The sequence below is a fragment of the Kazachstania africana genome, chromosome 7 (assembly GCF_000304475.1).
Source record: "Kazachstania africana CBS 2517 chromosome 7, complete genome".
Taxonomy (NCBI): Eukaryota; Fungi; Ascomycota; class Saccharomycetes; order Saccharomycetales; family Saccharomycetaceae; genus Kazachstania; species Kazachstania africana.
Genome location: NC_018946.1, coordinates 619,248 through 646,481, shown reverse-complemented (window position 1 = coordinate 646,481; position 27,234 = coordinate 619,248). Strand labels below are relative to the sequence as shown.

The 27,234-nt window shown below is 36.0% G+C and overlaps 11 protein-coding genes and 1 non-coding gene across 12 annotated transcripts; 8 read left to right on the top strand and 4 right to left on the bottom strand.

Annotated features, from left to right (window-relative positions):
• Positions 1-408: 408 nt before the first annotated feature.
• On the top strand, positions 409-3,216 carry KAFR0G03090 (uncharacterized protein; the record flags this gene model as incomplete). Its single annotated transcript, XM_003958427.1, has 1 exon — positions 409-3,216. One exon carries the CDS (start codon positions 409-411, stop codon positions 3,214-3,216), a length of 2,808 nt encoding a protein of 935 aa, XP_003958476.1.
• A 107-nt stretch (positions 3,217-3,323) lies between these two features.
• On the bottom strand, positions 3,324-7,361 carry KAFR0G03080 (uncharacterized protein; the record flags this gene model as incomplete). The annotated part of the gene is made up of 1 exon (XM_003958426.1): positions 3,324-7,361. One exon carries the CDS (start codon positions 7,359-7,361, stop codon positions 3,324-3,326), a length of 4,038 nt encoding a protein of 1,345 aa, XP_003958475.1.
• Positions 7,362-7,803: 442 nt separating this feature from the next.
• Positions 7,804-8,401, top strand: ARC18 (Arc18p; the record flags this gene model as incomplete). Its single annotated transcript, XM_003958425.1, has 2 exons — positions 7,804-7,809; positions 7,877-8,401. 2 exons carry the CDS (start codon positions 7,804-7,806, stop codon positions 8,399-8,401), a joined length of 531 nt encoding a protein of 176 aa, XP_003958474.1.
• Positions 8,402-8,554: 153 nt separating this feature from the next.
• On the top strand, positions 8,555-10,048 carry ART5 (Art5p; the record flags this gene model as incomplete). Its single annotated transcript, XM_003958424.1, has 1 exon — positions 8,555-10,048. One exon carries the CDS (start codon positions 8,555-8,557, stop codon positions 10,046-10,048), a length of 1,494 nt encoding a protein of 497 aa, XP_003958473.1.
• A 1,170-nt stretch (positions 10,049-11,218) lies between these two features.
• KAFR0G03050 (uncharacterized protein) lies at positions 11,219-13,468 on the top strand (the record flags this gene model as incomplete). The annotated part of the gene is made up of 1 exon (XM_003958423.1): positions 11,219-13,468. The coding sequence occupies one exon, from the start codon at positions 11,219-11,221 to the stop codon at positions 13,466-13,468; it is 2,250 nt and encodes a 749-aa protein (XP_003958472.1).
• Positions 13,469-13,582: 114 nt separating this feature from the next.
• KAFR0G03040 (40S ribosomal protein uS8) lies at positions 13,583-14,304 on the bottom strand (the record flags this gene model as incomplete). The annotated part of the gene is made up of 2 exons (XM_003958422.1): positions 13,583-13,842; positions 14,172-14,304. The coding sequence occupies 2 exons, from the start codon at positions 14,302-14,304 to the stop codon at positions 13,583-13,585; spliced, it is 393 nt and encodes a 130-aa protein (XP_003958471.1).
• Positions 14,305-15,101: 797 nt separating this feature from the next.
• Positions 15,102-15,866, top strand: PRE6 (proteasome core particle subunit alpha 4; the record flags this gene model as incomplete). The annotated part of the gene is made up of 1 exon (XM_003958421.1): positions 15,102-15,866. One exon carries the CDS (start codon positions 15,102-15,104, stop codon positions 15,864-15,866), a length of 765 nt encoding a protein of 254 aa, XP_003958470.1.
• Positions 15,867-16,283: 417 nt separating this feature from the next.
• Positions 16,284-18,215, top strand: KAFR0G03020 (uncharacterized protein; the record flags this gene model as incomplete). The annotated part of the gene is made up of 1 exon (XM_003958420.1): positions 16,284-18,215. The coding sequence occupies one exon, from the start codon at positions 16,284-16,286 to the stop codon at positions 18,213-18,215; it is 1,932 nt and encodes a 643-aa protein (XP_003958469.1).
• Positions 18,216-18,387: 172 nt separating this feature from the next.
• KAFR0G03010 (uncharacterized protein) lies at positions 18,388-22,506 on the bottom strand (the record flags this gene model as incomplete). The annotated part of the gene is made up of 1 exon (XM_003958419.1): positions 18,388-22,506. One exon carries the CDS (start codon positions 22,504-22,506, stop codon positions 18,388-18,390), a length of 4,119 nt encoding a protein of 1,372 aa, XP_003958468.1.
• Positions 22,507-24,152: 1,646 nt separating this feature from the next.
• KAFR0G03000 (uncharacterized protein) lies at positions 24,153-24,908 on the top strand (the record flags this gene model as incomplete). Its single annotated transcript, XM_003958418.1, has 1 exon — positions 24,153-24,908. One exon carries the CDS (start codon positions 24,153-24,155, stop codon positions 24,906-24,908), a length of 756 nt encoding a protein of 251 aa, XP_003958467.1.
• A 1,692-nt stretch (positions 24,909-26,600) lies between these two features.
• KAFR0Gtrna20K lies at positions 26,601-26,673 on the top strand. Its single transcript has one exon. It is a non-coding gene; the product is annotated as a tRNA-Lys (tRNA).
• Positions 26,674-26,752: 79 nt separating this feature from the next.
• Positions 26,753-27,085, bottom strand: KAFR0G02990 (uncharacterized protein; the record flags this gene model as incomplete). Its single annotated transcript, XM_003958417.1, has 1 exon — positions 26,753-27,085. One exon carries the CDS (start codon positions 27,083-27,085, stop codon positions 26,753-26,755), a length of 333 nt encoding a protein of 110 aa, XP_003958466.1.
• Between the last annotated feature and the right edge of the window lie 149 nt (positions 27,086-27,234).

The window sequence follows — 27,234 nt, the reverse complement described above, 5'->3', positions numbered from 1 at the left end:
GGGTATCTTTATGACTCGCGGAGACCAACTTTGAAATTTAATGACAGTTTGTTTTCTCCCCGATAGAAGATACTTTTTTCATTACTACCGCAAGTACCAGAGAATCCGGTGAAATAGCCTAAGATAGAGGTTTCTACTACGTGCTGGAACCAATACAGCTGGAGGGCGAGACACTCTTCCCTCTATTAAAGCTGATTGTTGCTGTTTTTGAAATGCCTCCATACAAATTAGCCGCCCAAATTTTTTTTTTTTATCTTTGCTTTATTGGATCACGTGACGGAGGTTTCCCATGAGTTCATGAAAAGTAATCAACGGCGATAATGTGATATTTTGTTTGTTGACATTGAAAAATTGAAGTGCAAGAGGATCAATATATTCACCGATACGGACCTTACCAACTACGCAAATATGGATCCTGATACTAGTGCTGGAGGTAGTCTACAGAACACTACTCCTCGAGCTACCGTGTTAGATCGGGGATTAGGCGACCATGAAGGGTCTAACAATGACGACAGTTTGTTACAAGATAATCACAATGGAGATATGTTGTTTTCCAGTGGAAACATAGAAATTACAGAACTCAATGCTGATCCGGCAATCCCTCATAGTACTGTTCAAGACGGCTCGGAAAATAATATAGAAATGATAATTGAAGGTGGGAAAAAATGGCTCCCAATCTATTTATTAAGTAGTAGTCATTCTACTGTATGGACGCACTATTTGTCATTAAATAAATCTTTGAAACGTCTTAAATGTAAGCATTGTGGTGAAATCATAAATAGAAAGGATTCAGTAAACGTTTCCAATACAAACATGAAAAAATATAAATGGCATCTTGAATCGGTGCATAATAAGACGGTAACATCTAATTATTATAGCACAAATAGTACTAAACTACCCTATAAAATTCAGAAAAGAAATGGGCGGAAATTAATTCTCTCTCCAATTGATAATCTAGAGAGCTATTTCATTTTCCAAAGGAGAAAGACAACTGGTCCCGTGGGTCATCTTAACTTCCTCCAAGATATTCATGATGATAAAGTGCTATATGGAGATGGCTTGGCAGATTTAAGGAAAGATGTAGTAGGTACAATAAAAAGAGGAAACAATGATGATGAACATGACAGCAACAGTACTCAAACTGAGAAAATTTCAAAAGAATTACTCTTTACCTCACTGATTGTAAATGAAAACCTACCATTGTCGTTTTCATTTAATCCAATGTTTCAATTACTAATTAAAGATAATATTCAGAAAAATGAGCCCCCTTCAAGAAATGTTATTGAAAAGACTATAAGATCTCTTACAAAATCTATTACAAGGATGGTCAACGATGAACTCAGGAACAGCAATCTTTCGTTTCCACTAAAATTGGATTTGGGTAAGTATGGGGATACTGTAGGTGACTGGCAAAAAATGCACGAAAACGAGTTATTAATGACTGAAATGAAGGAACTTTTTTTGAAGTTATTCAAATCTAACCTTTTTACAGCCAACCAAGCGATCTATGGAAAGGATTTATTAGTTACCTCAGTTCAATTTCATGACTCAGAGTCAAATTCCAATAAAGTATTACCAATCTCAATTCATAAACTAAATTCTGTTGTGAGCACTCATGAAAATTCAATTGAAAAGTTTATAGAGTCTAAATTAAGCGAGGCCCTCTTCGGAAAGGGAAATATGATTTCTCCAGGAATATCAGTTACTCTAGCCAACAATTTATTTACATCGGATGTAGAATCTTCGATGAACTCTGCGTACATGGCGAAATCAAGTAAGGTAGCTTTTCGCAGGTGTATTACTAATGTGCTGGTAAATTCAGTGGGTCCCTTCTATGGACATCATGATACTGAGGGATCTGGGGCCATTAGTTCAAATCAGTTTGCTATCAATGGCAAGGAGAAGAATAAAATTGATTATTTGATAAACTTAACTCATGTCAATATCAGTTCTTCAATATTCGGAAAAATCAACTCATTTTATAGGGAATTACTCAACGATCGTGATCTATATGAAAAATTCATGAGCTCGTGTAAGGTACTAAAGATCCCATTCAATAAAAATGCAACTAGACCATTTAATAAAAACTTTCCTTCAACTTCACCAAGCTTTTTACGTCAATTCCTTAAATTCAGACAAGTGGTCGAAAAATTAGAAGGTTACCTACATTACGAGAAGTTTACCAGCCTAGATTACGATATAGTTGAGATTTATGAAGAATTTTTATCCTCAATCAATCAGCTGGTAGCTTTCTTGGTATCGCCTATACCAAACTTCCAATTTGTGTTACTTATTTTGGTTTCAATCGAAACGTATATCAACAATATTATGAAATCAAAGGATCTAAAACTGATTGACAAATATGGAAAACCCTTTGAAGCATTTTTAAAAGATATTCAACTTTTAAAGAAGAATATTGTTAATGACGAAGATTACAGACTGGCGTTATTCTACTGTCCTACTACATTGTACGAAAAACAACTGGTAAGGAGGACATATCAAACTGTAGCGCTTCAAGAAGTCACTGAAAAAATAAATAAAATGACATTACAAGTGTTCGAAAAGTTCATCAATTTGCACTCGGAGCCCCATGTATTAATAGAAGAGCACATCAGCAACCCTGATAAAAGAACATATGATAATAAACAAGGTATGGATAAATATGATGCTATAGCACTCTCTGATTCTAATAGGTCTGAATCTGGCGAGGAAGAAGATCCTGGGCATCCTGGTATAAATGAGATGAGGAAGTTTCTACTAAATGAAATCAACATTTCTACCACAGAATATTTGAATTCAGTAAACCTGAATTATCCAAATATACTGAGAGCAGTTGTAGACCAAAATCAGGTTCTTAAATATAAAGAAAATTCTGGTAAGTTCTTCAACTCCAAAACTGGTAAAATCCTAAACTCAATTGATGAGCTCATTTACATCCATATTCCCGCAAGTAATGTTTTCCTTCAACAATTCAAATTTTTAGAGAAGGACAATAACAATTCAATTATTTTCAGTTTTGTGCTGAAATATATCCAAACTCTGTCTGCCTCCTCACTGAAATCTCAGTTCCTTTTCTTAAACCAGTATGAACCTTCTAATGGTAATGAGCTGTTTAGCGAAATCATAAAATTACGAATTTTTAACGGGCAGTTCAATATCAATAAAATTGATTTCGAACGTGATAGTCTAAACTCTATTTGCAAATATCGCTCCTAAGTAGGTGACCGCAACATCAATAGTATTAAGCGTTGCTGTATTGTTCATTAATATTAAGCGTGTAAATGTGTATACATAGATATAAATATATACGTATGTAAAGTGTATTAGCCCCAAAAGTCTAACGAAGCTACCGTGTCATAGCCTCTTGAGTCTTCATAAGCGTACAAAACCTCTTGAGTGTTTGTTTGCAGCAGTCTTATCTTATCTCCTAATATGCATCTAACTAATTCACCAGTATCAATCTTTCTAATTTCAATAAAATTAGAGTCGAAAGCCAATATATAGGGATACCAAATGGCAAACTTTTGAGGTTCCCCTTCCCAATGAATAATATGTGATTCTTTCTTTCTCCACCCTTGGTTATTTACAAAAAAGGCAAATTCAGCGTAACACAACAAAAACATATTGCCGACACGATAAATTGCCATTGGTTTGAGAGTGTCTCTTAAAGCAAACTCTAGCGATGTATCTGCCGGATCCAATAATGATTCATGAGCATTCTGAGAGATGCTCACGATTTGGAAACCTTTCTTACAACCAATACATAAGTTCGCTTTCAGGAAAGATATGGAGACAGGTTCTGAATCAAAGGTGACCTCAGTAATTTTTCTTTTAATATTCTTTTTATTAGTATTGTTATTAATATTATTTGATAGAAGTGGGTGTTCTAATTCAAAAAATTTAATAGAATGTGATGAACTATGTGCCGTTACAATCAACCTTTTACCATTACAGTCACCTTCAGAAAAGAAATTCACGTGATTAATTAACTCCTTACTATGCTTCTTGAAGTAAGATGTTCCCGTATTTGAATTATCAGCCTGTAATAGTTGTAATGGAACAGAATATAACTTTTTGTCAACAAGTAGGATAATTGTCTGAAACTCATCAAGAACAGCGATTTGCAGGATGTTGCTTCTATGAACCAATTGTATAGGAATAGAAAATGAAATCGACGGTTTTTTCTTATTATTTGCAGTATTAATTTCTTGCCTTTTAATATTACTCATATAAAGGCCTGAATTAGTTGCGATAAGTAATTTTCTACCACCATCACATGATGTGACGCTATTAATCTTGTTACTGTAATCGAAAAATTTATCACTAATTTTGGTAACGTTTATCATATCTGTTTCATTAATAATCCTTTGCTGTTCAACGCGAACTTTATCTAATAGTGTTTGTAAAGTCGCAATTTGAGCGGCATACAATGTAATTTGATATCTTTGTTTTGCCCCATAATATAAAAATGTGATGGCGTTACGAGTATTTGAGTAATTATACTCCGGTTGAATAATAGTACCGGATGAATCAGGTTGGCCACCAATATATTTCCTCAAAGCAGGCATATCTTCAGAAGGACATGCAAATAGCAATGGTAATGGAATAGGTCTTTGAAAGACTTTGTGTTGATGCCACTTGTTGACCGATTTTGCCTTCAAAAACAGTAACATATTATCTAACAAATAGAATTGGATGTCACCCGCTGTTGTATTATCTGCCTTGGATAATTCTTTTCTTGATAGTACACCTTCGTGTTTGATTTTACGTTTTTCATCGTTTAGACCCATATTAACGTATTCATTTTTGAATAGTATTTTTTGTTTCAACAATTTAACGTCATGTCTATCTTGAGCAGCGCCACTAGCTTTGTCAATTCTTTTCATGAAATGACGCAATGCATCCATTGCTTTATTCAAATACTCGAGGTCTCTTTTATCCTTTTCCTCATCTGTTGATTTAATAAGTTCTTTTACTAAAAGCATATAACGACCGGGCCTGGAGACACCCTGAGATAAAAATGAGTCGATACCATGTCTTAAAGACGAATTCATCATGTCATCGTCAAATCTTGCAAAGTAGGGGTTTACCGATCTTTGTGTTTCAATTAAATATTTAGCGTATGGTCTTGATGCAACGTATGAAACAAAAGGTTCGAAAAATGGTATAAATCTTAGTAAAATATCACCAATCCCGCGGACAACAGGAGAAGATTTTTGTCTGTCGCTAAGAACTTCAAGAAATCTTCTATTAACTGAATAAATATCCATAATGTGTGCAAACACGTGTTTATTAAAATTTTTACGAATATCAACAGGAATAATATTTGTTTCCGATAAAGTTCTCATAAAAGTGTCTCTTATAGTTTCTAAAGATTTAACAAAGTTTTTTTCAGTGGTAAACACTTCATATATTGCTTCTTGTCTTTTAATTTCCTTCTTAGATAAATTTTTCCAAACAGATTCTGATACCGAACTTGTCCATGAAGGCTTTTCTACTTCATCATCTTCTAATGCCATTGAAATGTTACGTTTTAGACCACCGTTAGGTTTTATGTTTAATCTTGCTTGTTGCTCTAGACGTCTTGGACATGAGATTGAGTAACAAAGCTTATCACGGGAACAAGTTGGTGAATAGCATTCAGCTAATAGGGTGAATATTCCATTAACGTTGTGTAATGGAGTGACTTCTTTATTTTCTTCTTCTAAATGCTGATTTTCTCTAGTTAAAGTTTGTCCACTACTTAGTGACGATGTAGATGTTGATGATACTAATTGGTCAGAATATTCCAAGTTTTGTTTACTTGAGTTAGAAAGCAGTAATAATGGATCCTGTGAGCTGATTCTCATGGGACCAGTATTTCCTGGCCCAATAAATCTTGAATTATCCGTAAATTCATAAATTTCGTTGGGAGAATCGCGTAATCTATGTTCATAAACCACATCATGAAACAATTTCTGTGCATCCAAGGATCTACCCAGTAAAAGAGCGATATTACGATCAGGATTCCTTATTATAGCACAAATGACGTCAACAGCATGTTTACCAGAGAAGGAATCACGATACAAGATACCATCCTTCTTATATTCACCTAATTGAATCTTGGCTTTAAATTTAGTGGCTATCCTTGACAATAAGGCTGGATATATAGCAGATTTTCTTGAAGAGGTTCTAGTCATTCTTTTTGATGATGGCGTGGTGGAAGGAGTCATACTATTACGACGACTGTGATGATGTGATTGAGTATGAAAGTTATGACTATTGTGGAAAGTTGAAAAAGAGGTTGATGAACCAGATGTATATCTCTTTGTTGCTAAAGAGGCAGATGAACTTCTTGTTTGGATACCAAGTCCAACTGGGTCATTGATGTTACTATTATGAGAAGAAGAAGCATGTAAGTCAGCATAATTCAAAGTTTGAGAGCTTTTTGTTGAAGCGTATTGACGATAGAAGGCTTGTGTAGAATTGGCTTCTGCAGATGAAGTTTTTCTTGAAGTGTTACTGTTTATCGCGATAGTAGTGATGGTATTATCATGAGATGATCTTGATTGTAATGAAGATGTTAAATTTTTCAATGTAGAAGCATTTAAAGATAGTAAACTGCTGCTACGACGGGCTGCACCTTGAGAAAGTTTTGGTGAAGTTGCCGTGGGGGCCTGATTACTTAAATGTTCTGTTAAGTCCTTTGAACTTGATCTTGAAAAGAGACCGAAACCTTGTAATGGAGATTTTCTTGATGTGGATTGAGTTGGAGTATTTGAAGCACTTGAAAAACTCGGTTGCTTCTTCAATCCCGCTATGGCAAGTTGAGGTAAAGAAGGTTTCCTCTTTGGTATGAATGTACCGTTGTTGCTATTCTTCGTTTTTTGAGATTCTACATCTTGATTTGGCTGAGGTGGTCTATAATTTGTAGATTTTGATGCAAATGCAGATTGTATGGTGGCATTACCTGAGCTTTGTCTAGTAGAAGTCGATGCCGAGGAGGAGGATGTTTGACTATGGCTCCTACTGTGGGTGACGGGATTCTCAATGGTGGACTGTTTTTTGGGACTACCGACTGAGGTATTATCAGCACTTGATAGACTCTGAGTATCAGCTACATTTTTTATGGAAGTTCTTTGGCTCAGAATGAATTCCTTTGCCATTGTGACTTTGGGGGACTCCTGATCAGCATGTATGATATCATTTGTGATATCTTCAGTGTCTATAAGGGAATCCAAATGTTTGAGGTCCTCTATTCTATCGCTGACGAATGCGTCGGTATTTTGGCCAGGGAAAGTGTCGTGTAACCTTTCATTACCGAATATTTCTGAATATATATTGTACCTTTTCCTGAAATCGTTGACACTGACATTGACCATTATGATAGAAGAGTATTATAGAAGGAAGAACAGGAAGGATTAAGTGGTAACTTTCTTTTTCAATGGTATGTATTATTTGATCCCAGTGAAACCGGTTCACTGTAAAAATCTATAGAGAGGGATCTTCAACGAAGCAGAAGGGGAAAAAAAGACGGCTATAAACTGAACAATGGTATGGAATGTGAAATGAACAGTCTGGATGGAGCACAACTAGTATAGTCACTTGTTTATTACGTCTTATAGTGCGTTTCCAATATCTTCATTTTTAGCTTTCACAAATCAAGCCTTGTTGCACTCACATATATCATTGCCCACGAATATCAAGTTTTTTTTTTGCTTGCCAAACTAAAGGGGCCGAGAGTGAAATTCGAGGCATTTAAAAGAGAGATTTGTTAAGTAGTACGAAACAGCGTGAAACAGTGTGAAAACAGTGAGACGAGAGATGCCAGTATGTGATGATGATTTGGTTTATATATGTGGATGTGTTCAGATTACTAACAAATACTGTCGATTAGGCTTACCATTCTACTTTCCCAGTGAATCCACAAACGGATCGTTTAGTCGGAAATTTCCCAATTTTACCATTAAATTCCAAATTCAGGGGACCAGCATACCCTGCCAACTCAGACTACGATATAATTGACGAGTGTCTGGATCTGTTTCGGGCCAACTCTTTTTTTAAGAATTTTGAAATCAAAAATGATTCTGATAGATTGCTAATCTATGGAATCCTTTTTATTAACGATTGTTTAGCAAATATCAAGGTACATATGACGCACAATGACGCGGTGAAGGCAATGAATAACGTAGCTTTGAACGATTTCAAGGTTCCAGGTTCAATTGGGTTCCCATTAAACAATATATACAATATTCCAAGTAACGATGCCAATTCCATGGATTTGTTGAAACAGTATTTGCAACAATTCAGACAGGAACTCGCGATGAGACTTCTAGACAGAGTGTACCAGGACTCGCAGGAGAAACCATCCAAATTCTGGCTTGCATTTGCCAAGAGAAGGTTCATGAATAAGTCTTTGTAATGTGTAGATAGATATATATGTCTATGTATAGTATGTACGCGTAGAAAATGATATATGCTTTTTGATATTGTCAAGAGTTTTACATTGAAAAAAAAAATGGATAGTAAGTAGATCTACTATGGAAGTCATCGCAAGCTAGTAAGAGGGGTGAGTATGTTATCGACATTAGTGGCGATTCCGAGCGCACCACGGCTGACTAGTAAGATAGTTGGGTCGTCTATTATACTTGATGTGCCATACGAAGATTTGATCTTGATTCAAGAAAGTTTTGATAATGATAGTATACCAATTAGTGGTAAGATTAAATTAGAATTGAAGAGTAAATTAAACGTTTATAGAGTGAAACTACGACTCATCGGTGCGTTTAAATTGGATTTTCTACAAATTAGTAAGAATCAATCGAAGAATTCATTGGTGTCTATAGTGAAAGAACGTAAGAATTTTCTTGAATGTTATTGGGATAATTTATTAGTGGACTCCAATGGAGATGTAATAGTACATAATTTCAAGAAAGTTGGTAGTAAAAATAAGAATAAAAGATGGAATAAGAAGAAAATACCATTTCTACGTAAAAATGGTAGTAATAATTTCAATATTGGACCAGGAGAATTAGAATTACCATTCAACATTGAATTGCCCGGAGATATACCTGAGACCGTGGAAGGGTTGCAAAGTGTGTCTATATTGTACAATTTTGAGTTGATAGTGGAAGACGATTCGATAAATGATGAAAGTCGACAGATATACTCTGATTACAGATACTTACGTATATTGAAGACGATATCCGGTGATAATATGGCCATTCATGAAGAGATGAGTATGGGGAAGACAATACCGGGGAAATTACAATATGAGTTAAAGATTCCCAGTAGGGCGCTTGCTATTGGTAGTAAGATTCCCTTGAGTATAAAGATTTTCCCATTTGAAAAGAGAAATTTTCAAATGAATAAGATTAGTGTTACTATGATGCAAGAATACTGGATGAAAGACTTATCGGATGAGATATATTTTGATAAGACTATTGTATTTAAACAATCGATGAATGATTTTGGTAATTTGGTTGAACAAGGCAGTAATAGACTAATTGATATTTTTCAATTAAATAGTGAATTGGAAATTCCTGATAATTTGAAGCGAATTACACAGGATTGTCAATTACCAAATAGTTTACTTGAAGTAAGACATAAACTAATTTTCCAAATTAGTTTGTTTGATCATTCAAGCAATAAGGGTATTGAAATTAAAGCAAATATTCCCGTGTTAGTGTACATATCTCCGACGGTCGAAATGAAGGGAAGACTCGTGTTATTCGATAGAAACACCGGTAAGATTCATTTCAGAACTGGGGAGTTGGTACCGTTGTTTGTTAGCGACAGAAGCCGCCATGACGGCGATAATGCGTCGGTGATTGTAGGTACAGCCGACACGTGTCCAGTGGGGCATTTTATGCCCCAACATCAACTGCCGCCGCTACCGCCACCAAATTACGAGGAGCGTGTCCGGGACAGATTGATGGTTATTGCGCATAATAACAGTAATAGTAGTAATGATTTCGACGAATCCACGGATCGTACGAATGATTATGATGAATTGGCGAGACAGGAAGTGCCGACGTATGAAGAGACGATGTTGAGGCCCGTCGAATGAGAAAGAAGCACGGAGATACGTCTATTTCACAATGCGTCTGTCTATTAGCCGGACCAATTGATTAGATAAAAAAGATTGTGACACAAAAAAACAAAAAGGACAAAAAGACAGCTAGCTACAGGCATTTCTTCGCAGCAGATTGTATTTATTATCTATCGCCCCGCGTTATTCCTTTTACCGTCCTGACGATCCTTTTTCCCCGTTGTAGGCATGTTGCCAACCGACATCCTCGCACTCCGGCTGTCCGAGGGGAAATAAATAATGGTGACGAAATAGGGAAAAACGTGTCCTTGGTGTTGTTTCCCCACAAAAGAAGGAGAGAAGAGCCCTGTCTTACCCTTGTTATTTTATGGCACCAGTGGGCGCTCTCCTCCGTGAACTCCCTGGACGACACTCGCAGGGCCAGCAGCCCCGCACGTCGTTTCAAGCCCGAGAATCATAACCCCACAAACTTAAAAATGTCCCGTAGGCAAATAATCTTGCCATTTCCCTTTCGACTTTCTTCGCCGCTCTATTCGTTAGCATCAAAAAGAACCATAAGATTTTTATTGCCATTACCCCATCTACACCAGAAATTAATCTCTCGGCATTTTCTCTCTCGGCCAAATTACTTGCGACTGCCCGCATTTAAAGTGTCTACAGAGAGCATTCCTTCCATTTACCTCTGCCCTCCTCGGTGTGTAAATATCTCTCCACAAACTCACTTAATTTTTTTTTTTTTTTTTTTAGAAGTGGGATCATCTACTGCAAGTAGTATTACAAATGTTACCAGTATCGTTGCTACATCTTCCAGCCCACACCATATACGTAGTGGGTATGACTATTTCTCCATCCAATTCTTGAGGTCTTTTTGTTTTGGCCTCTCCCCCACCACATCTCTCTCATATATACTTTCTATCTCAGTAAGTGATCTGTCAAGTAATTTGTTACTCGACTCCATAAAAGATTTCCTTCTTCTTTTCCTCTTTTACCGTAAAGGATACTTCTTCTTCTTCTTCTTCTTCTTCTTCTTCTTCTTCTTCTTCTTCTCTTCTTCTTCTTCTCTCTTCTTCTTCTTCTTCTTCTTCTTCTTCTTCTTCCTCATATATATACTACACTCTATTAAATACTTAATAGCTAATTTGTTTTTTTTCACATCTACCCAAGAAGCATATCATCGTCCCCTCAACTATGGTAGCCTCTCAAAGGAAATACGTTTGCTCATTCTGTGCAAAGGCTTTTTCAAGGTCAGAACATAGAATTCGTCATGAAAGATCTCATACCGGCTATAAACCCTTCCAGTGTAATATATGTAACCATGCTTTTGTAAGAAGAGACCTAGTACAACGACATATCAAGACTGTTCATAAAGATATTAAAGTAACCCCCAATGGTAAAATTACTGAGGGTGCTAATAATAATAATAATAATAATAATAATAATACAGACTTAATCGCCATAAAGAAAGATGAAATTACTACGGACCACAGTACACCGAGTTTTCCAAAAAATTCAAAATTCCTGTCCGCAGCGACAACGACTGCAAATTTCGATATCAACGATCAATTCACTTTGCAATACATATCTGATAATATTATTAATCAATATAACACTAATAGCATTCACATTCTAATAGCATCCTCTCCGGCACAACTATTGAACTACGTTAATAATGCAATTTCATACTTCATTAATGAAAATTTATTCAATGAATTAACTTCTTCCATCTCGTTAGAATCAATAAAACAGGATCATTCGATGTTGTTGACTCTAATGCTATTGGGTCAACAATTAACGGATCATTCTTTTAATTCAAATTTATGGGATTTCTTATGGAATAATTATTCGGATTTTTCAATGGCAAATATATCAATTTTAATACTAATTCAATTGAATTCAAATGATTTACGAAATTGTACTCTGAAAGTCAATTCATATCAATTGTATTTAATCCGCATAATTGATAATTTGGTACAATTACCCATCTTTCCAGCAGATTATTGGGATTGTTTCAATATCTGGATTAATTATTTAAATTTTGTCAATTTTTTCAATCTAGATTCATCAAAAATCTTCAATTGGTTCATAATGCAAAATAATATATTTATCGAATATCCAAACTACTCCATAACAAAAATTCTAAATTCCCATAATCTTATCAATAATAACATCATCATTAATGAAAATTTGATTTTGAAAAAATTGAACTCTATTTCAAATTTATTATATTTTGAATCAATAAATAATTCTTATATCAATTCCAAGGGGAATTTCAAATCAATGGATAATTTACACAATTTTATCATAAAATTAAATTTAAAATTTTCAAATTTACCATCAATAACAAATTCGACAATTTTTGAAAATATAAAGAAAGATTGTTTTTTACTTAACGCTCCGACAAAACTTTCAAACTTATTAATAGATTATTTGATATTACCAAAATCAATAAATCACTGGTTATTATGGCAATCTACATGGTTTGAATTCCTGAGGAATTTTGACGTGTCACATAATGATGACACGCTCATAAATAGATTTTTCCTGTTAGACGATAATATTTCCGTGTCTTCACAAACAGATATCATTAATAACAGTCTCGGGATGGTGTCATTACCCGTCATTGCTGTTTTGGAATTACCTTCTTTACAATTTATTAATTTCCCATACGATGAAGCATTTATTAACTTCATGTCAGATATAATCTTATTCCATTATGAAATTTTCAAGATGGAATTAAACGTTACAACGATCTCTATTAATAATCATCATAGAATCAACCATACTTTGGGACTGTTAACTAATCCAATCATTCAATTGTTAATTTACGTATGGTATTGTATAGTGAAAGATTTTCAATCTCTACACATTGATGAAGATGCACAATATTTTATGAATCGTTATATTATTGGAAGTGAGAAAAAAATCGATACAGATAAATTGATTCAAGATGAAATCTTAACGATTCTTTTCGATAAGAAATCGAAATCAAATTCTGGTTTTTGCAAATTAATTCAACTAATTACGACGCATTTACAACAAGAGATAATTGAGAAAAAAATATTACGTTCAACAAAATTATTACCGGAATTTAAGCAAGCAATATTGAAAATATTGACTAGCTCGCAGCCTTATGCGACTGACACAACTACGGTGGGCACTTACAATAATAATGGTAATGTTAATAGTAATGGTAATAGTAGCGATGCCAACAGATTGCTATTACCTCCGATATATTATAAAATAGTTAGTAATCAAACATACAAGGGACCATTTTCACCGCCTTTGAAAGCGATAAGCAGTCCACCTGTTATTAAGATAAGAAGGTATTCATTACCAGAATTGGATGCACTTTCGATAAATGCCAATAGTGTAGAGAGAAGAAAGAAAGTACAATTGCCTCCGCCTTCACAACTATTTGATGTCAATAATGGAAATTAGATATTACGCATATATATCACATATAGTGCCAAAGAAAAAGAAAAAGCAGGAGTTTCTTTCCGATTATTCTATTAAAATATATTTATAAAAACCCTATAATTACAGTGATATGAATCAGTAGACAAAACCTAGAATCTTACCAGAGACATGCTTTCTTCTTGCTTCTTCATGATCCATGATACCTGCAGAAGTGGTTAAGATAATGAAACCGAATTGTCTGGCAGGTAATAAGTTTTCAGTCCATTTTTCAATGTCACCAATTTTAACGTTAAATCTTGGAGAGATGACACCACATTTGTTCAATCTACCGTTCAATTGAACGACAATTTTACCTGATCTGTGGTCATCAATGTATTCGAATTCGCCAATGTAACCTGAGTAAAAAAGTTAGTAAAAAAACAAAATTAACAAGATGTGTTTGCAAGACTCTTAACATTACAAATAAAAGAAAGCTAATAGATGTGGAGGAAAAGTAAACGATTGAAAAAAATGGAAACCCTTATTGAGACAATGAGAGATTTTAAAATCGTGTAAGAAGCATTTCCACACAGTCAATTTTCCGGATACTTAAAGGACAATATGGGACTGAAATTAAACCGAGCATATCATCTAGTTATCAACCCGGGGATAGAGTTAAACTATTAGCTTTGATTTTTTTTCCTTTGTTATGCAGAAGAGTCTTAAATTTTGGAGTAAAACATACCATGTTTTTGCATAACTTGCAAAAATTTGATGATGACCTTAGAAGAAGGTCTAATCATGACTTGACGTTTACCAGTCTTTTCAGCGTTATTGATGGAATTTAAAGCGTCTGCTAAAACGGAGGAACGAGTCATTTTGAAGTATTAATTTCTGAATAAAAGTTAGTAGAAAAAGCGTTTAAGATGGGGATTTGTGAGCAAGTGTCGAATGGTATGTACATCTTCATAGGGATTCTTGTAGAATGTCAGACGAGTGTCCCGTAGGATTCGTTGACGGTCGTGCATTGGGTTCGTTGAAAGGTATCAGAGATTATGCTCCCGTAACTGTGACATTGTTCATCAGAACAATTGAAACTTTACTACTCCATGGAAAAAAGAACATAACTACTCTGATTCTAACGATAGCACGAGAAAGAGACAAATCATTCCGATAGATGCTCGACCGGCAGAAGTAGCACCATCACAGGAACACAGTGATACGTACAGTTTGTTGTACCTGTATGTTGAATTGTTGTATGAGAGAAAGATAATTTTAGAAGCAAGTGAAAAATTTTTTTTCCAATGGGCTCTCTCTTTTTATATGTCGCCTAAAAGAGAAAAGCGAAAAAAACGTGCGGGTTACGACCCGGCCTTGGAGGTGTTGGCCAATTAGGGCTTGAAGAGGTTTCTGACGAGCGTTTTGGTTCAAGGCAGTATTTGAAGAGAATGCTATCTGTGATGGAGTTGGAGAACGATCGAGTGGACTGCAGAAGCGGAGCAACTAGCGTGAGGCGGTTCTTTCTTTTGAATCACGTGCTATTGCCCGGGTAACCCACCTCGGCACTTTGTTGTTAATCGCAATTTTGCCACCCATTAAGGCTCTCATAAATTCAACGAGTTTTACAAGAGTTGATGGATCTTCCCAACTACACAAACACATCTAACAATCCGTAATGAGTGGTTACGACAGAGCATTATCTATTTTCTCCCCTGATGGTCATATTTTCCAAGTAGAATACGCCCTAGAAGCCGTCAAGAGAGGTACGTGTGCAGTCGGCGTCAAAGGTACCAATTGCGTAGTGCTGGGTTGCGAAAGAAGATCCACTCTGAAACTACAAGATCCAAGAATCACTCCATCCAAAATATCAAAGATTGATAATCATATCGTACTTTCATTCTCTGGTCTCAATGCGGATTCAAGAATCTTAATTGAAAAGGCAAGAGTAGAAGCTCAATCGCATAGATTGACCCTGGAAGATCCAGTCACCGTAGAATATTTGGCTCGTTACGTCGCAGGTGTCCAACAGAAATATACACAATCCGGTGGTGTTAGACCCTTCGGTGTCTCAACTCTGATTGCTGGTCTCGATCCAAGGGATAACACTCCAAAATTGTACCAAACAGAACCAAGCGGTATATATTCCTCATGGACTGCACAAACTATCGGCAGAAACTCAAAAACCGTGAGAGAATTCCTCGAGAAAAACTACAATAAAGATGAACCTCCATCCACAGTGGAAGAATGTGTGAAATTAACAATCAAATCATTGTTGGAAGTGGTTCAAACCGGAGCAAAGAACATCGAAATAACCGTCGTTTCAGCAGATAACAAAATAATAGTCCTAGATAATGAAGAAATCGGTAAATACGTAGACGACATTGAAAAGGAAAAACAAGAACAACAGGAACAAGAGAAAAGTAAGAAATCTTCCAAATAATCATGATACTATCTGATATACCATTATCTAACAATTATGTACATATTTTCTATAACAAGCTGCATGCAGCATTCAGAATGATCACCGTTCTTCCTGCATTCCCATCTTCTTATTCCTCGAACCTTCCACTTCTTGCTGCCTCATCGCCGTTTCTTTTCCATGGTAAATGCGCGAGTAACATGAGAGAGAAAAAGTAAGCTGGAAAATTTTATCAAACTTTTCTACTAATCAACCCACTTTTCGACGTTGCAACAGTCTAACTTCAAATCTTTACTGTCGTTCCGTCACAATCACCGAATTCGATTATACACATTTGATTGTACAGCCAACTTACCAAAAACCCTGTATTGATTATATGATCGATTCCGTAGTAGATAGTGTGAAAAAAGAAACTAATCTGCATTTTTGGAATCAATAATGGATTTATCAAGCTCATCTCCTTCAAATCGAAATATATCCGTCAAGGGAAACGGTACTCTTCAAAATACTTCGAACCAGCCACCTGTGCTGATAATGAATCTCACAAATATAAGCAATTTTAACTCAGTTTCAACAACGTTAACCGGTGCAGCCACTCATTTGGACGATATTAAAGAAGAAGAAGACATTGAATTGACCAGATTACAAACAGACCAAAGTTCTTTGAGTATTACGACACCTCTCGATGCAGCAAACTCTTTTTTAACAAATAACGATAACAGTTCAAATAATTCGGAAATTAGTGCATTCTCAGCACCTGTTAACGGTATGAGTCCAACTGGTCATAGTAATACGAATAATATAAGTCATCATGATGTCAAGGAAATCTTACCAGAGAGTGCGAATAAGATGAATAGTCATGAGGAGTTTTCTCTGCTTCCTCCTTTACCAAACCCATCAGAATTAGAAATAGATAATCTCGAGATTAGTACCAACGTAGACGAAGAAACGAAATTTTATCCTCCAACACACAACACTGAAGAGGTTACCAATAATATAGCAGGTGCGACAACCACTGTGGGCGTTGTGGAACCTCATATATTGGATAAACACATGGATGAAGCGGATCCTAATACGTCGTTTGATTTAGCTAAAGCACTGGAAATTCCTGCTACTACAGGTAGATCAAATAGTGTCAATACAAGTGGCCATGATAGTAATTCGAATCAATTGGAACAACCGGCAAAGATAACATTAAAGAAAATTTCTAGCACTTTATTGAGTGATGATTTGGCAATAGGTGCTAAAGATGTTTCGAGTCTGGTAGAAGAATCAACATCCTTGGAAAAAATAGCAAGTAATTCCTCTACTACAAACGTACCTAGATATCTAGCTAATTCAAGTATTCGAGACAGTACAGATAGTCCAAAGCATATTAATTTACCACATTTGAATACATCGATTGAAAGATCTGTTATTGAGAGTCCCTATACCGCAACAAAGGGAATCACGGGTCATATAAAAACCAAGTCGACAAATTTTTCTCTTGAGGGAACTTATTTATTGTCAATGAATCTACCTCACATGCCATCACCAACGTTGAAGTACGATTCCAATACAACAAGCCCACCAAAAATCGGACTAATACGGAGGGCCTCCAGTGCAATGTTAAGAAAGGCGTCTTTCAAGATAAACAAAGATATTGACGTTGAAACTCCTAATACTCCAGGTACAATCAGTCCTTCATTTTCAGACATTCATAATCAAATGCATCTAGAAAGAACAAGGACCAACTCCTTATCTAGCAACCATTCAATAACTTTAACGAGAACTTCATCGATAAGTTCAAAAGTTAAACGTGGATTTTCTAGGATAATAAGTTCATCTAATAATAATATCAAAAGGGTTGTATCAACTTCAAATTTCAATTTAAATAAAACAGCAGGTACAGCTATGGATACTGCTTCTTCGTTCGATAAAAATGATGGTGTACTCTCGCCTAAAAACACCAAGTATACAGGAGTGGATTATTTCAATCTCCCAAGGCGCAAGGATTCTGTGAAGACAGTATCAAGGATACCTCTAAGGTCGGCTGATCAGAAAATCATGGTCAACATATCAAGTTTGAAAGAACACGTGCCTACGGTTTACGTGACTGAGGATGTTACAGATTTAGATGTGGTTTCTTTAATTAAACAAACAGGTTTACTGGCGGACAAATATGGTCACGGAAGTGATAACATTCATGTTGATGAATATCTGAAACTTTTAGCTCAAACAAAGAAACTTGAAGATCAAAGGTTCCAAATAATAGAGAAGAATTTTGAGGAAAGTGGTTGGTGCTCTGTTCACGAACTGAATAATTTAAGAAGAAAACGGATGGCCATCAACAAAATGTGGTCGGACAAAATTTCGAATTTTGATAAATAATTTAATTGCATATTCATATAGGATATTACATATATATATCCTTCTAGTCATCTAATGGAATGAAAAAACTTTAAACTTAGTTTATTAGTAATTAACTTGGGTAATATTTATTAATACAAAATTCTAAATAGGATGTAAATTACAGAAAACTTACATGAGAAAAATAAATTATCTATTTCTTAATAGCCTTTCTAATTTGTGATTTGAATGGGATCAACATGCTAATGACTTTGAAGACACCTGGCCAGAAGTTACGTACATAAGTCAAATAGTAACCACCAAACATAGCGAAGATGTTGAAGCCTACATACGCAACTTGAATACCGAAGTTTCTCCAGATGTGATCATAAGACATGCTTTCAACCTTCAAGAATTCATCACCATCCTTATAAGTACAGTATGCACACACATTTGTGGCAGTTGGTCTGTACACGTAACCACCGTGTTCAGCAACATAATTAGCTAAGTAATCACCACAGGTTTCTCCGGTTGGTGGTGTACCAGGAACTAGATCAGATACACCACAAACAACTGGTCTCTCATGTAACACTAGAGAAACAAAAGTTTCAATGAAGTAGGTATATGGTGAAACCCAATACATCCAGATCCACCAGCCCATTGAGGCTTTTGGTTGCATAACCCCACAGAAGGAGGCCGTAAAACTGTAAAAGAAGGCAACTAAAACGGCAGCTGTTTGTAAGTTTGGAGAAGCATATATCAACCATAGACCGAATGTACAATAGTAGGCAGCGAATACAATGTAGTTTAAGTAGAAAACACCAGCAATATGAGGGGAGTTATCGAAGTTACAACAGAAATAGGCACACAGGAAGAATAAGGTAGAACTTGTAATAGCTAAGGGTAACTCAATAAGAAGTTGAGCCAGCAATAATACGGACCAGTGGTAAGTGTTCGATCTAGATTCTCTAGCAATAAAAACTTCTTTACTTTTTAAGGCTTTATCTTGAACTTGATTAATCAATGGAGATGACACACAAAGTGCCATGAAACAGAAGAAAAGAGAATATTGAAGGCCAATAATAGATTCTTTGATTCTCCAGAAAGAGAAACCGATAAAGAGACCTGCACCACCATTCAACGCGTATTTAGCTCCAACATAAGATTTATCTCTCTTAGTAACAATATATTGTCTTCTTAAAATCAAACGGAGTTGTCCCATGTAGCTTGGTGGTGTCCAAGCACGCTGAGAGAAATCAATACCAGCGCCACGGGCTTCATTTTCCAAGTCAAGTAAATCGTTCTCAATAGAGGCTCTTTCTTGAGATCTGCTCCATACTTCAGCCCATTTCGTCTCTACAGTTGGCTTAGCCTCAGCAATCTCATCGCTATCAGTTCCAGTATTGTTACTACCGACAACGTCGATAATAAAATCAGCAGGATTTTCAGCTTCAGGATTAAAGGTAAGGGAAGGATTGTATTTCATGAAGTAATCACATGCATCAGAAGTTGGGCCAAAATAAACAGTTTCACCACCTCTCTTCAGTAGGAAAATATTATCAAAGTAACTGATAACACTCTTACTAGGTTGATGGATAGTACAGAAAATAGCTTGTCCTTGTTCAGAAAGTTTCTTCAAAAATTGAACAATGGTTAACGCAGCTTCAGAATCTAGACCAGAGGTAGGTTCATCCAAAAATAAAAGTAAAGAAGGCTTAGTAACTAATTCCACACCAATGGATAACAGTTTCTTTTGGGTGGGTGTTAAATCGGCAACGATTTTGTCTAAAGGAAGTTTTAATAACTTAGAAACAGTTAAAATATAGTCTTTGTCACCATCACCTCTTAAAATACAAGAGATTTCAAGAGATTCCTTAACGGTCAACAGTTCCAAATGAATATCTTGTTGTTGAACAAAACCAATACTTCTTCTAAAAGCGTTTATGTTGGTTAGAGGCTGTCCATCAATTAAAAGTTCACCAGTTACGACACCACTTTCAGTACGTTGAGATAAAACATTCAACAATGTCGTTTTACCTGCACCAGATTCACCCATTAAGGCAGTTAGACCAGAACTAATATAACCGGAGACGTCGTTGATCAACTGTTTATTACCGGCAACGGTATAGTTGATATTTTTCCATGAAATTATATGTTTCTGTGAAGCAACACCTTCAACACTAGTTTCTTCTAAAGTACCGTCAGCAGACTTGGTAGAATTGATGATAGATATCGATGAAAATGATTCAGATCTTCTTGGTCTAGTAGCCATATCAACAGCATTGTTAGCATTTCTAGAACTATTGACAAATGGAATCCAGGAGGAAATTGTGTCCTTCTTAGAAGCATCATTATAACGTGGCTTAATATATTCGGCAGCAACTAACGAACAACAGATGAAGAAAACAATGAAAGCTATGATGACACCGAAATTTCTCCAGACATGACTGTAACTGTATGATAGACCAGTGGACAAATAATCTTGGCCTCTGACGTAGTCATTACCGAGGGTAGCACCTTGCCATGCACATGCTCTCTTGGTAAAAGAAACATTATCATAACCCACACCTCTTGGAACAATAGAATCAGCACAACTTAATTTCATATTGAATAATTCATTACTTAAGATACCTTCCATGGCATACATGGAAGGATTGATCCAAGCAATCCATTTGAACCATGGATGCATACCACTCAAGTAGATAACGTAAGAAGCGTACATTGCAATTGCTAACAATAAAATACCAGCAACTAAATTAGCAATAGCTAAGGTTGGAGTTAATAATGAGATAAGAGAAAATAATGACACCATAGAGAAATTATAGGTAGTTAATAGAAGTAAGAAGATGAAGAATCTGGCCGCATTATATTGTAAATGAGCTAAGAAATACAATAGAATGGAGAAGACCACGACCAATATGAATTTGTAACTGTAGTCAAAGATGGTTGTAGCCAACGATTCAACCCATAGGTGATAGAAACGTAATTTTGCTTGTTTTGTAATGACTGGTTGTCTTTGGAAAGCGGAAGGCATTTCAGCTAAAGAAAGGAAAGTGAAGAACAACAATGAAAAGAAAGTCAATGAACCTCTTGAGTAAGAACCAATAGTGGTACGTGGGGTATTATAGAAAAGGGAACCAATAACGATAGATTGGATAATAATTGAGATCATTTGAGCAGACAAATAGATTTTGTCACCTAAACTTCTTTGAAAGGCTCTCCTGATAACAAGATTGAGTTGTTTAGTGATTGGAATGTTATAAACTGGGGTGATATCTTCTGGATTTAGTGTGTTTCCATTTGAATTGTTTATAGCATCCGAAGTAGCCTGTTTCCAGTAATTATAGTTTGGGGAATTGATCCATTGATTGTATAAGTAAGATTCTGATCTGAATGATGATGGATATTGCTTAACTTCGAAATCATCTTTTGGATTGCTTGCAGATCTAGAAATACTGGTATCGGATATATTTTGAGTACTCTTGAATTGTAAGTTTAAGATGGAAGTTAAATACTCAATCATACAATCATTTGGATTTTTCTCAATCCCTAAAGTTTCACGGAAATGTGTCATACACTCATCGATGGTACCGTAGAAAATTTGATAGCTATCACTTAACAGCAGGATTTTATCGAATTTTTCAACAATTTTATCAGAAGCTTGAGAAATCTTAACAAAATTCACAGACTTAGTAGTCTTTGCCATTGTTTGTAAAATACTTAAGAAATCTAAAGCAGTGGAAGAATCGAGACCCTTTGTAGAGTTATCCCATAGATAAACAGAACCATTGGCGATGAAAGTTTCGATAATGGAGATACGTTTACGTTCACCACCAGAAACACCACGGAAGAAATCGTTACCGACAATAGTATCTAAGACGTGAGAAAGACCAAAATTCTTTAAGATATCATTTCTAATTGTATCACGTTCTTCTTTTGGAATATCGAATTTACAACTTAATGCGAAATCGATAGTTTGTTTAACTGTTAAGAATGGGAAATGAACATCCTGTTCGTTATTGTAGATAATCTGATGAGGACATTTTTCATTGTAAGCCTTAATTTCATTTGTCTTGAACCTTACAGAACCTTGTGGTTCGTAATTTAAATTTTTGTCACTGTGGAATAAAGACTTAAATAAGGCGGAAGTTGGCTTACCTAAGACTAACACGACTTCACCACCATCTGCTTTGAAAGTGACATCGTTTAATTGAGAAATTTGGATTCCATCAGTGGCATCGTCGGCGCTAAGGTTGGCACTTAAGTCCACATTTGTCCCGTCAAACGTAACGGATGCATCTGACACCGGTGTGAAATATTTTGAAATGGACATTTTAGCAAAAGGCGCTATTTAAAATTGCCAAAGTCAAATCCAGTTCAATCCAATGATATTATTTTTTTTTAAAAAAAGGCTAATTAAATAGCAGTAGCTTTTTGTTTTATCCGATGGAACTATAATAACGGCAATAGTAACCAGACCAATCGCTGAAATCTTGAAATATAAGTAAACATTATTTTTGAATGTAAATAGTAAGCAACTTTACTTTTATATAATAGATGATAGTAAACACTGGTGATGAAGATACGAGGCTTTTTATTAGAAGGGAATTTACGAGCAACACACACATAACATTTCGTTCATTAAAACAGCCACTCGTTCTATACTCTGGTGGAAAAAGCTGCTTCATCCACTGCTTTATCCACTTGTTTTCTTTTCCATTAGTGTGCACATTGGCACCATCTTTCCTTTTTTAACATTGCTTGGAAAATTTTTCCGGTCCGTCTAACGCTCGGGTCGTCTCTTTCGTTCACTGGGGACCGCCATCGAATGTGCGATTCCTCCTCAGTACAGCCGTTTAGACTGCTGTCTCGCAAGGAAAAGGAAACAATGCTCTTCGAGTGTCTCTGAAACCTGTTAAACGATGACAGGCACTGTCGTTGCGAGGTTGGTATGAGGATCTGTTTTCACGTGGCATCTTCTCGAAATAGAGAGAGTGGGAGGATGTTTGTTGGAGGACAACATAAATCAAGTGGAAGCTTGGCGTTCCTAAAGGATGTAGAATAAATCAAGTGGAAGCACCAGAGTATACAGGTATGTACTTGACAGGACTCTAGGACGGACAAAGTGTCAAAGATTATTTTCTCGAATGGCATCTCATGTTATATTATACTTATGAACCAATAAACATTCAAGATCTAGTGGCAGTTTGGACGACTTTCTTCTCTGAGTTTCAGTAGTTTAGATCCCGATCTGTTGCTACTCTTGAAAATCACGATAAGAGGTGTATGGTTTTTCTGTTTTTAGGCTGACTCGTCTCGAGAAAGTTCAATGAACGAGTCGCTCAAATTGAGGAGAGAAGCACTTCTTGACATTTTTTCCTGCTTCGGCATGTCTTTCTGAGGAAACAAGAAAAACAATATTACGAGAGGCACACAGGTATGTGTTACCTCAGGGTAATGCGCTAATCGAAGCGAACTGCTTCATCTTGTCTTGTTGATCTAGATAGGGACTCCGTTTCTAAAATTAAGAACGCGCAAGGGTTAGGCAGCAACTCTGAAGAAGGCCTATTCTACCCGGGACGTTATAGACCTTTTCTTGGAATGAGATTGGGGTCTATAATATTATAGCACATCTTGTTAGACGAGAATATTATGGATTGGGAAATGACAACGAAAAATGTGCACAGAATGGTTTACCATAATAGGAAAATTCAGAAATTGTGAAAATACACAGAACATATACAACACTATGCAACATCATGCAATATCGTATGACATAATACAACTGCCAAGCACCAAGTGAAAAACTTTTCATCATGTCGTCGACAAGAGAGTCATGAATTTATAAGGTATAAATAAACACTATCTAGTATCGAGAGAACATCTTTTCCTCTCTTATTGAGGACGCTCTATATATAGAAAAATAGTAAATGGAAACATTGACCCCAGAGAACATTATTGTTATCGGTAAAGTAGCTAATGAAATTACGAATGTTTTTATCGCAAGGATTTGGTTCAATATTCTGCTACCTCTTATTTTTATGTGGCTGCTTTTCAACTACTGCCTCGTTAGACGCCGCTGAAGCAGACAGTGGCGTTGAAGAACTAGTACTCAGGGCAGGATTAAGTCTAGATATATCCGCAGGGACAGCTGTACTCAAGAACGAATCCTATGCTATGGGCGCGGGTCTTCAAGAACGCACGAATGTCAAGATCTGCCTGAACACCGTATATAATTCTCTTAAATGGATGATAGGTGATGGCTGGCAGTACCTTGACTGGGAGAAGGTGCTACCCAAAGTGGCCCACATCATCCACATGTATTCAGCAGAGAAGACATGCGGGGTGGGAACAAGTGTTTTCAATGATATTAAAATGATATACACTAATACAGGCCAGAACTGTGATACTACAGCCGAAGAATCTACTATTGAGGGTGCTCTTGACAAAGCGTTCGGTAACTATGTTAGGTTTAATAAGGCAGGGATCTGGTGTATGGAACTCACACATGGGGGTTCATGGAAGGGGTTTCTGCTGATAGGGCCGAACGAGGATTGGCCCAGTTACATCTGGTGTGGCGATGGTGGGAAGAACACTTGTGTATCCGGCGGGAAAGGAGACATATCTTGGCTGCCAAGCAGAAGTGATAACCTAGTTGTCGTCGACAGCAATACCACGATAGGTATGCATCACGGAGGATTGTTCTACAGCAACACCACACTCCAGCATCTATAGTCTGACAGCAGCGGGGCTGTCTACGGTCGGCATTACCAGGTCGACTGGGATGTTAAGACCGGCCTGCCCTGCGGCATCACCTGACGATAGTGAATGGTACCGTGTAAGGAAGGAACTGTTACAAAAAAAAAAAAAAAAGACAGGAAGAATATCGGTTGTTACTATATAGTTTAATTCTAATTTCACACTTTATTTGTTTGGCTTATCATAACTAATTGTTACAACTTGCTTACTACTACAATTTCATCGATTAGCAACACCTCAAGAGAGGGGAATACAACGATCAGTCACCTTCCCACGTTAGTGGCATCGATATGCTCGTAAAACATTGTAGTATCACTTGGCGTACTTCTATATAGAATAATTATTGGATTGCTTTGCGTATTTTTCAGAATTAATAGCCCTTTAATGAAAATGTCGATGCTTCCTTTATCTATCCAGCGAATATAAACTTTTTTGATCGTCTTCAGGAAAGATAAGAGATCACATGTTTGCAAGGTAGAAGGGGAGACTGAGACTAGCAGTCATCAGCTATACCATGAGAGCTAATAAATTTCTTAAAATGTAACAAAAGTGGTCCTGAGGCCTGCATGACGGCATCTGGTAGTACAGAAGATATATCCACATCCTAAAAGAAAGTGGCGCCCCTGACTGCCTCTCATTAGGTCTCCAACATTGGAAGTAGTGACAAGCACATACAGTATAGTAGGATGTCTTAAAGGCTACTCGCTTTCGAAAGTAACCATTAGACCGGATATCTGCTAGAAATGACATTATACTGACATTTCAATGTTTTGATAGTTAGAATGACAAATCTAGAATGTTCTAGAACAATTGGCGGCTAAACATGACGTGATAAACACGACCATGTGGCAACACAGAATAGTTATGGTATGATAATTATGACATCGGATTGGCTTATGAATCTAGGATGTGATAAAAATAATAAATAAAAATGCGTTGGAAAAAGTATAAGTACTCAGGTGAACACTGAAGTTTGATCAAAGTTTGAATCCCAGTATATTTGTTTATGTTATAGTCCATCTTGTATATAACCAATGCATTATTGACATAAAGGAAGGTCAGATCTTGTCTCTTGTATATTATGATCGATATTATTGTTCATGTTGTGAAAAGTCAGTCAAATAATTGAAGTGACTCTTATTAATCGGTGGTCATATCAAATAATGCACTGGTTATCTATAAAATATACAATAAATAATATACAGTGATACAAAATTTGATCAAACTTCAGTATTCACCTGAGTATTTATACTTTTTTGCAATACATCTTGTTTTGTAACAATATCATGTTCTAGATACATATTTGTAACATTCTTTGATGTTTGCTACCGATAAATTCACTAGTTATCACATTGTCATATTATTATGTAATGTTTATCACCGATAGCTTTACTGTTTCTTATATTACCACAATATTGTATAATTCAATTCTTCTAAAACATTCCAAATTTGTCATTCTAGCCACCTAAACATTGAAATGTCAGTATAATGCCATTTCCAGCAGTTGCGTCTATGAAAAGTTTTCAGTAATATTCAACCAAATTCAATAATGTGAAAGATTTAGTTTAATAAATTGAACACCGGGTGTAGGTTTGGCTCTCGGAAGCAGCCACATGAATTTAAATCTTAATATTGTAGTTCTCCCTTCTATGTTACAACAAAATGCAGGCCTTGTTGGCGCAATCGGTAGCGCGTGTGACTCTTAATCACAAGGTTAGGGGTTCGAGCCCCCTACAGGGCTGTTTTATTTTTACCATTTCGTCATGAGATTTTTAAATTTTAATGTACATAGATCTTCGTCTATAAACTTAATGAATATTCTATAAAGTTTTACTTTTCCCTATATTTCCTTCTAAAATTGAACCTTTAATCATGGGTCCAAGCCTCTGACAAAATCGAATGAATCCCCTGAGACATGGTTTAAAGGAAATCAAGAACCCTGTCCATAAAATACTCTGTATGAATGGCATTAGAATGACATCTCTTGCGATGACTTTACATATTATAAGATTTTTGTTAATATGTTTATTATCAGAGTCAGTTTCTTTCACTTGTTTGCGAAGTTCTTTCTGGACGGCTTTCCTGAAAACATAACCGAATCTCGTATCAGGAATTGCTAGATTGTTGTTTATATGGATTCCAGCAGTACTCATTAGACTTAGCTTTTCTGTGTTGCTATACTTCACGCTACTAGATTTTCTTTATCCATTATTGATTCAACTTTTTATCAAGGTTAAAGGTCCCTCATCCAATATACGACAAAAAAAAATTTAAAAATACGAAAACTTAACCTCATCGCAAA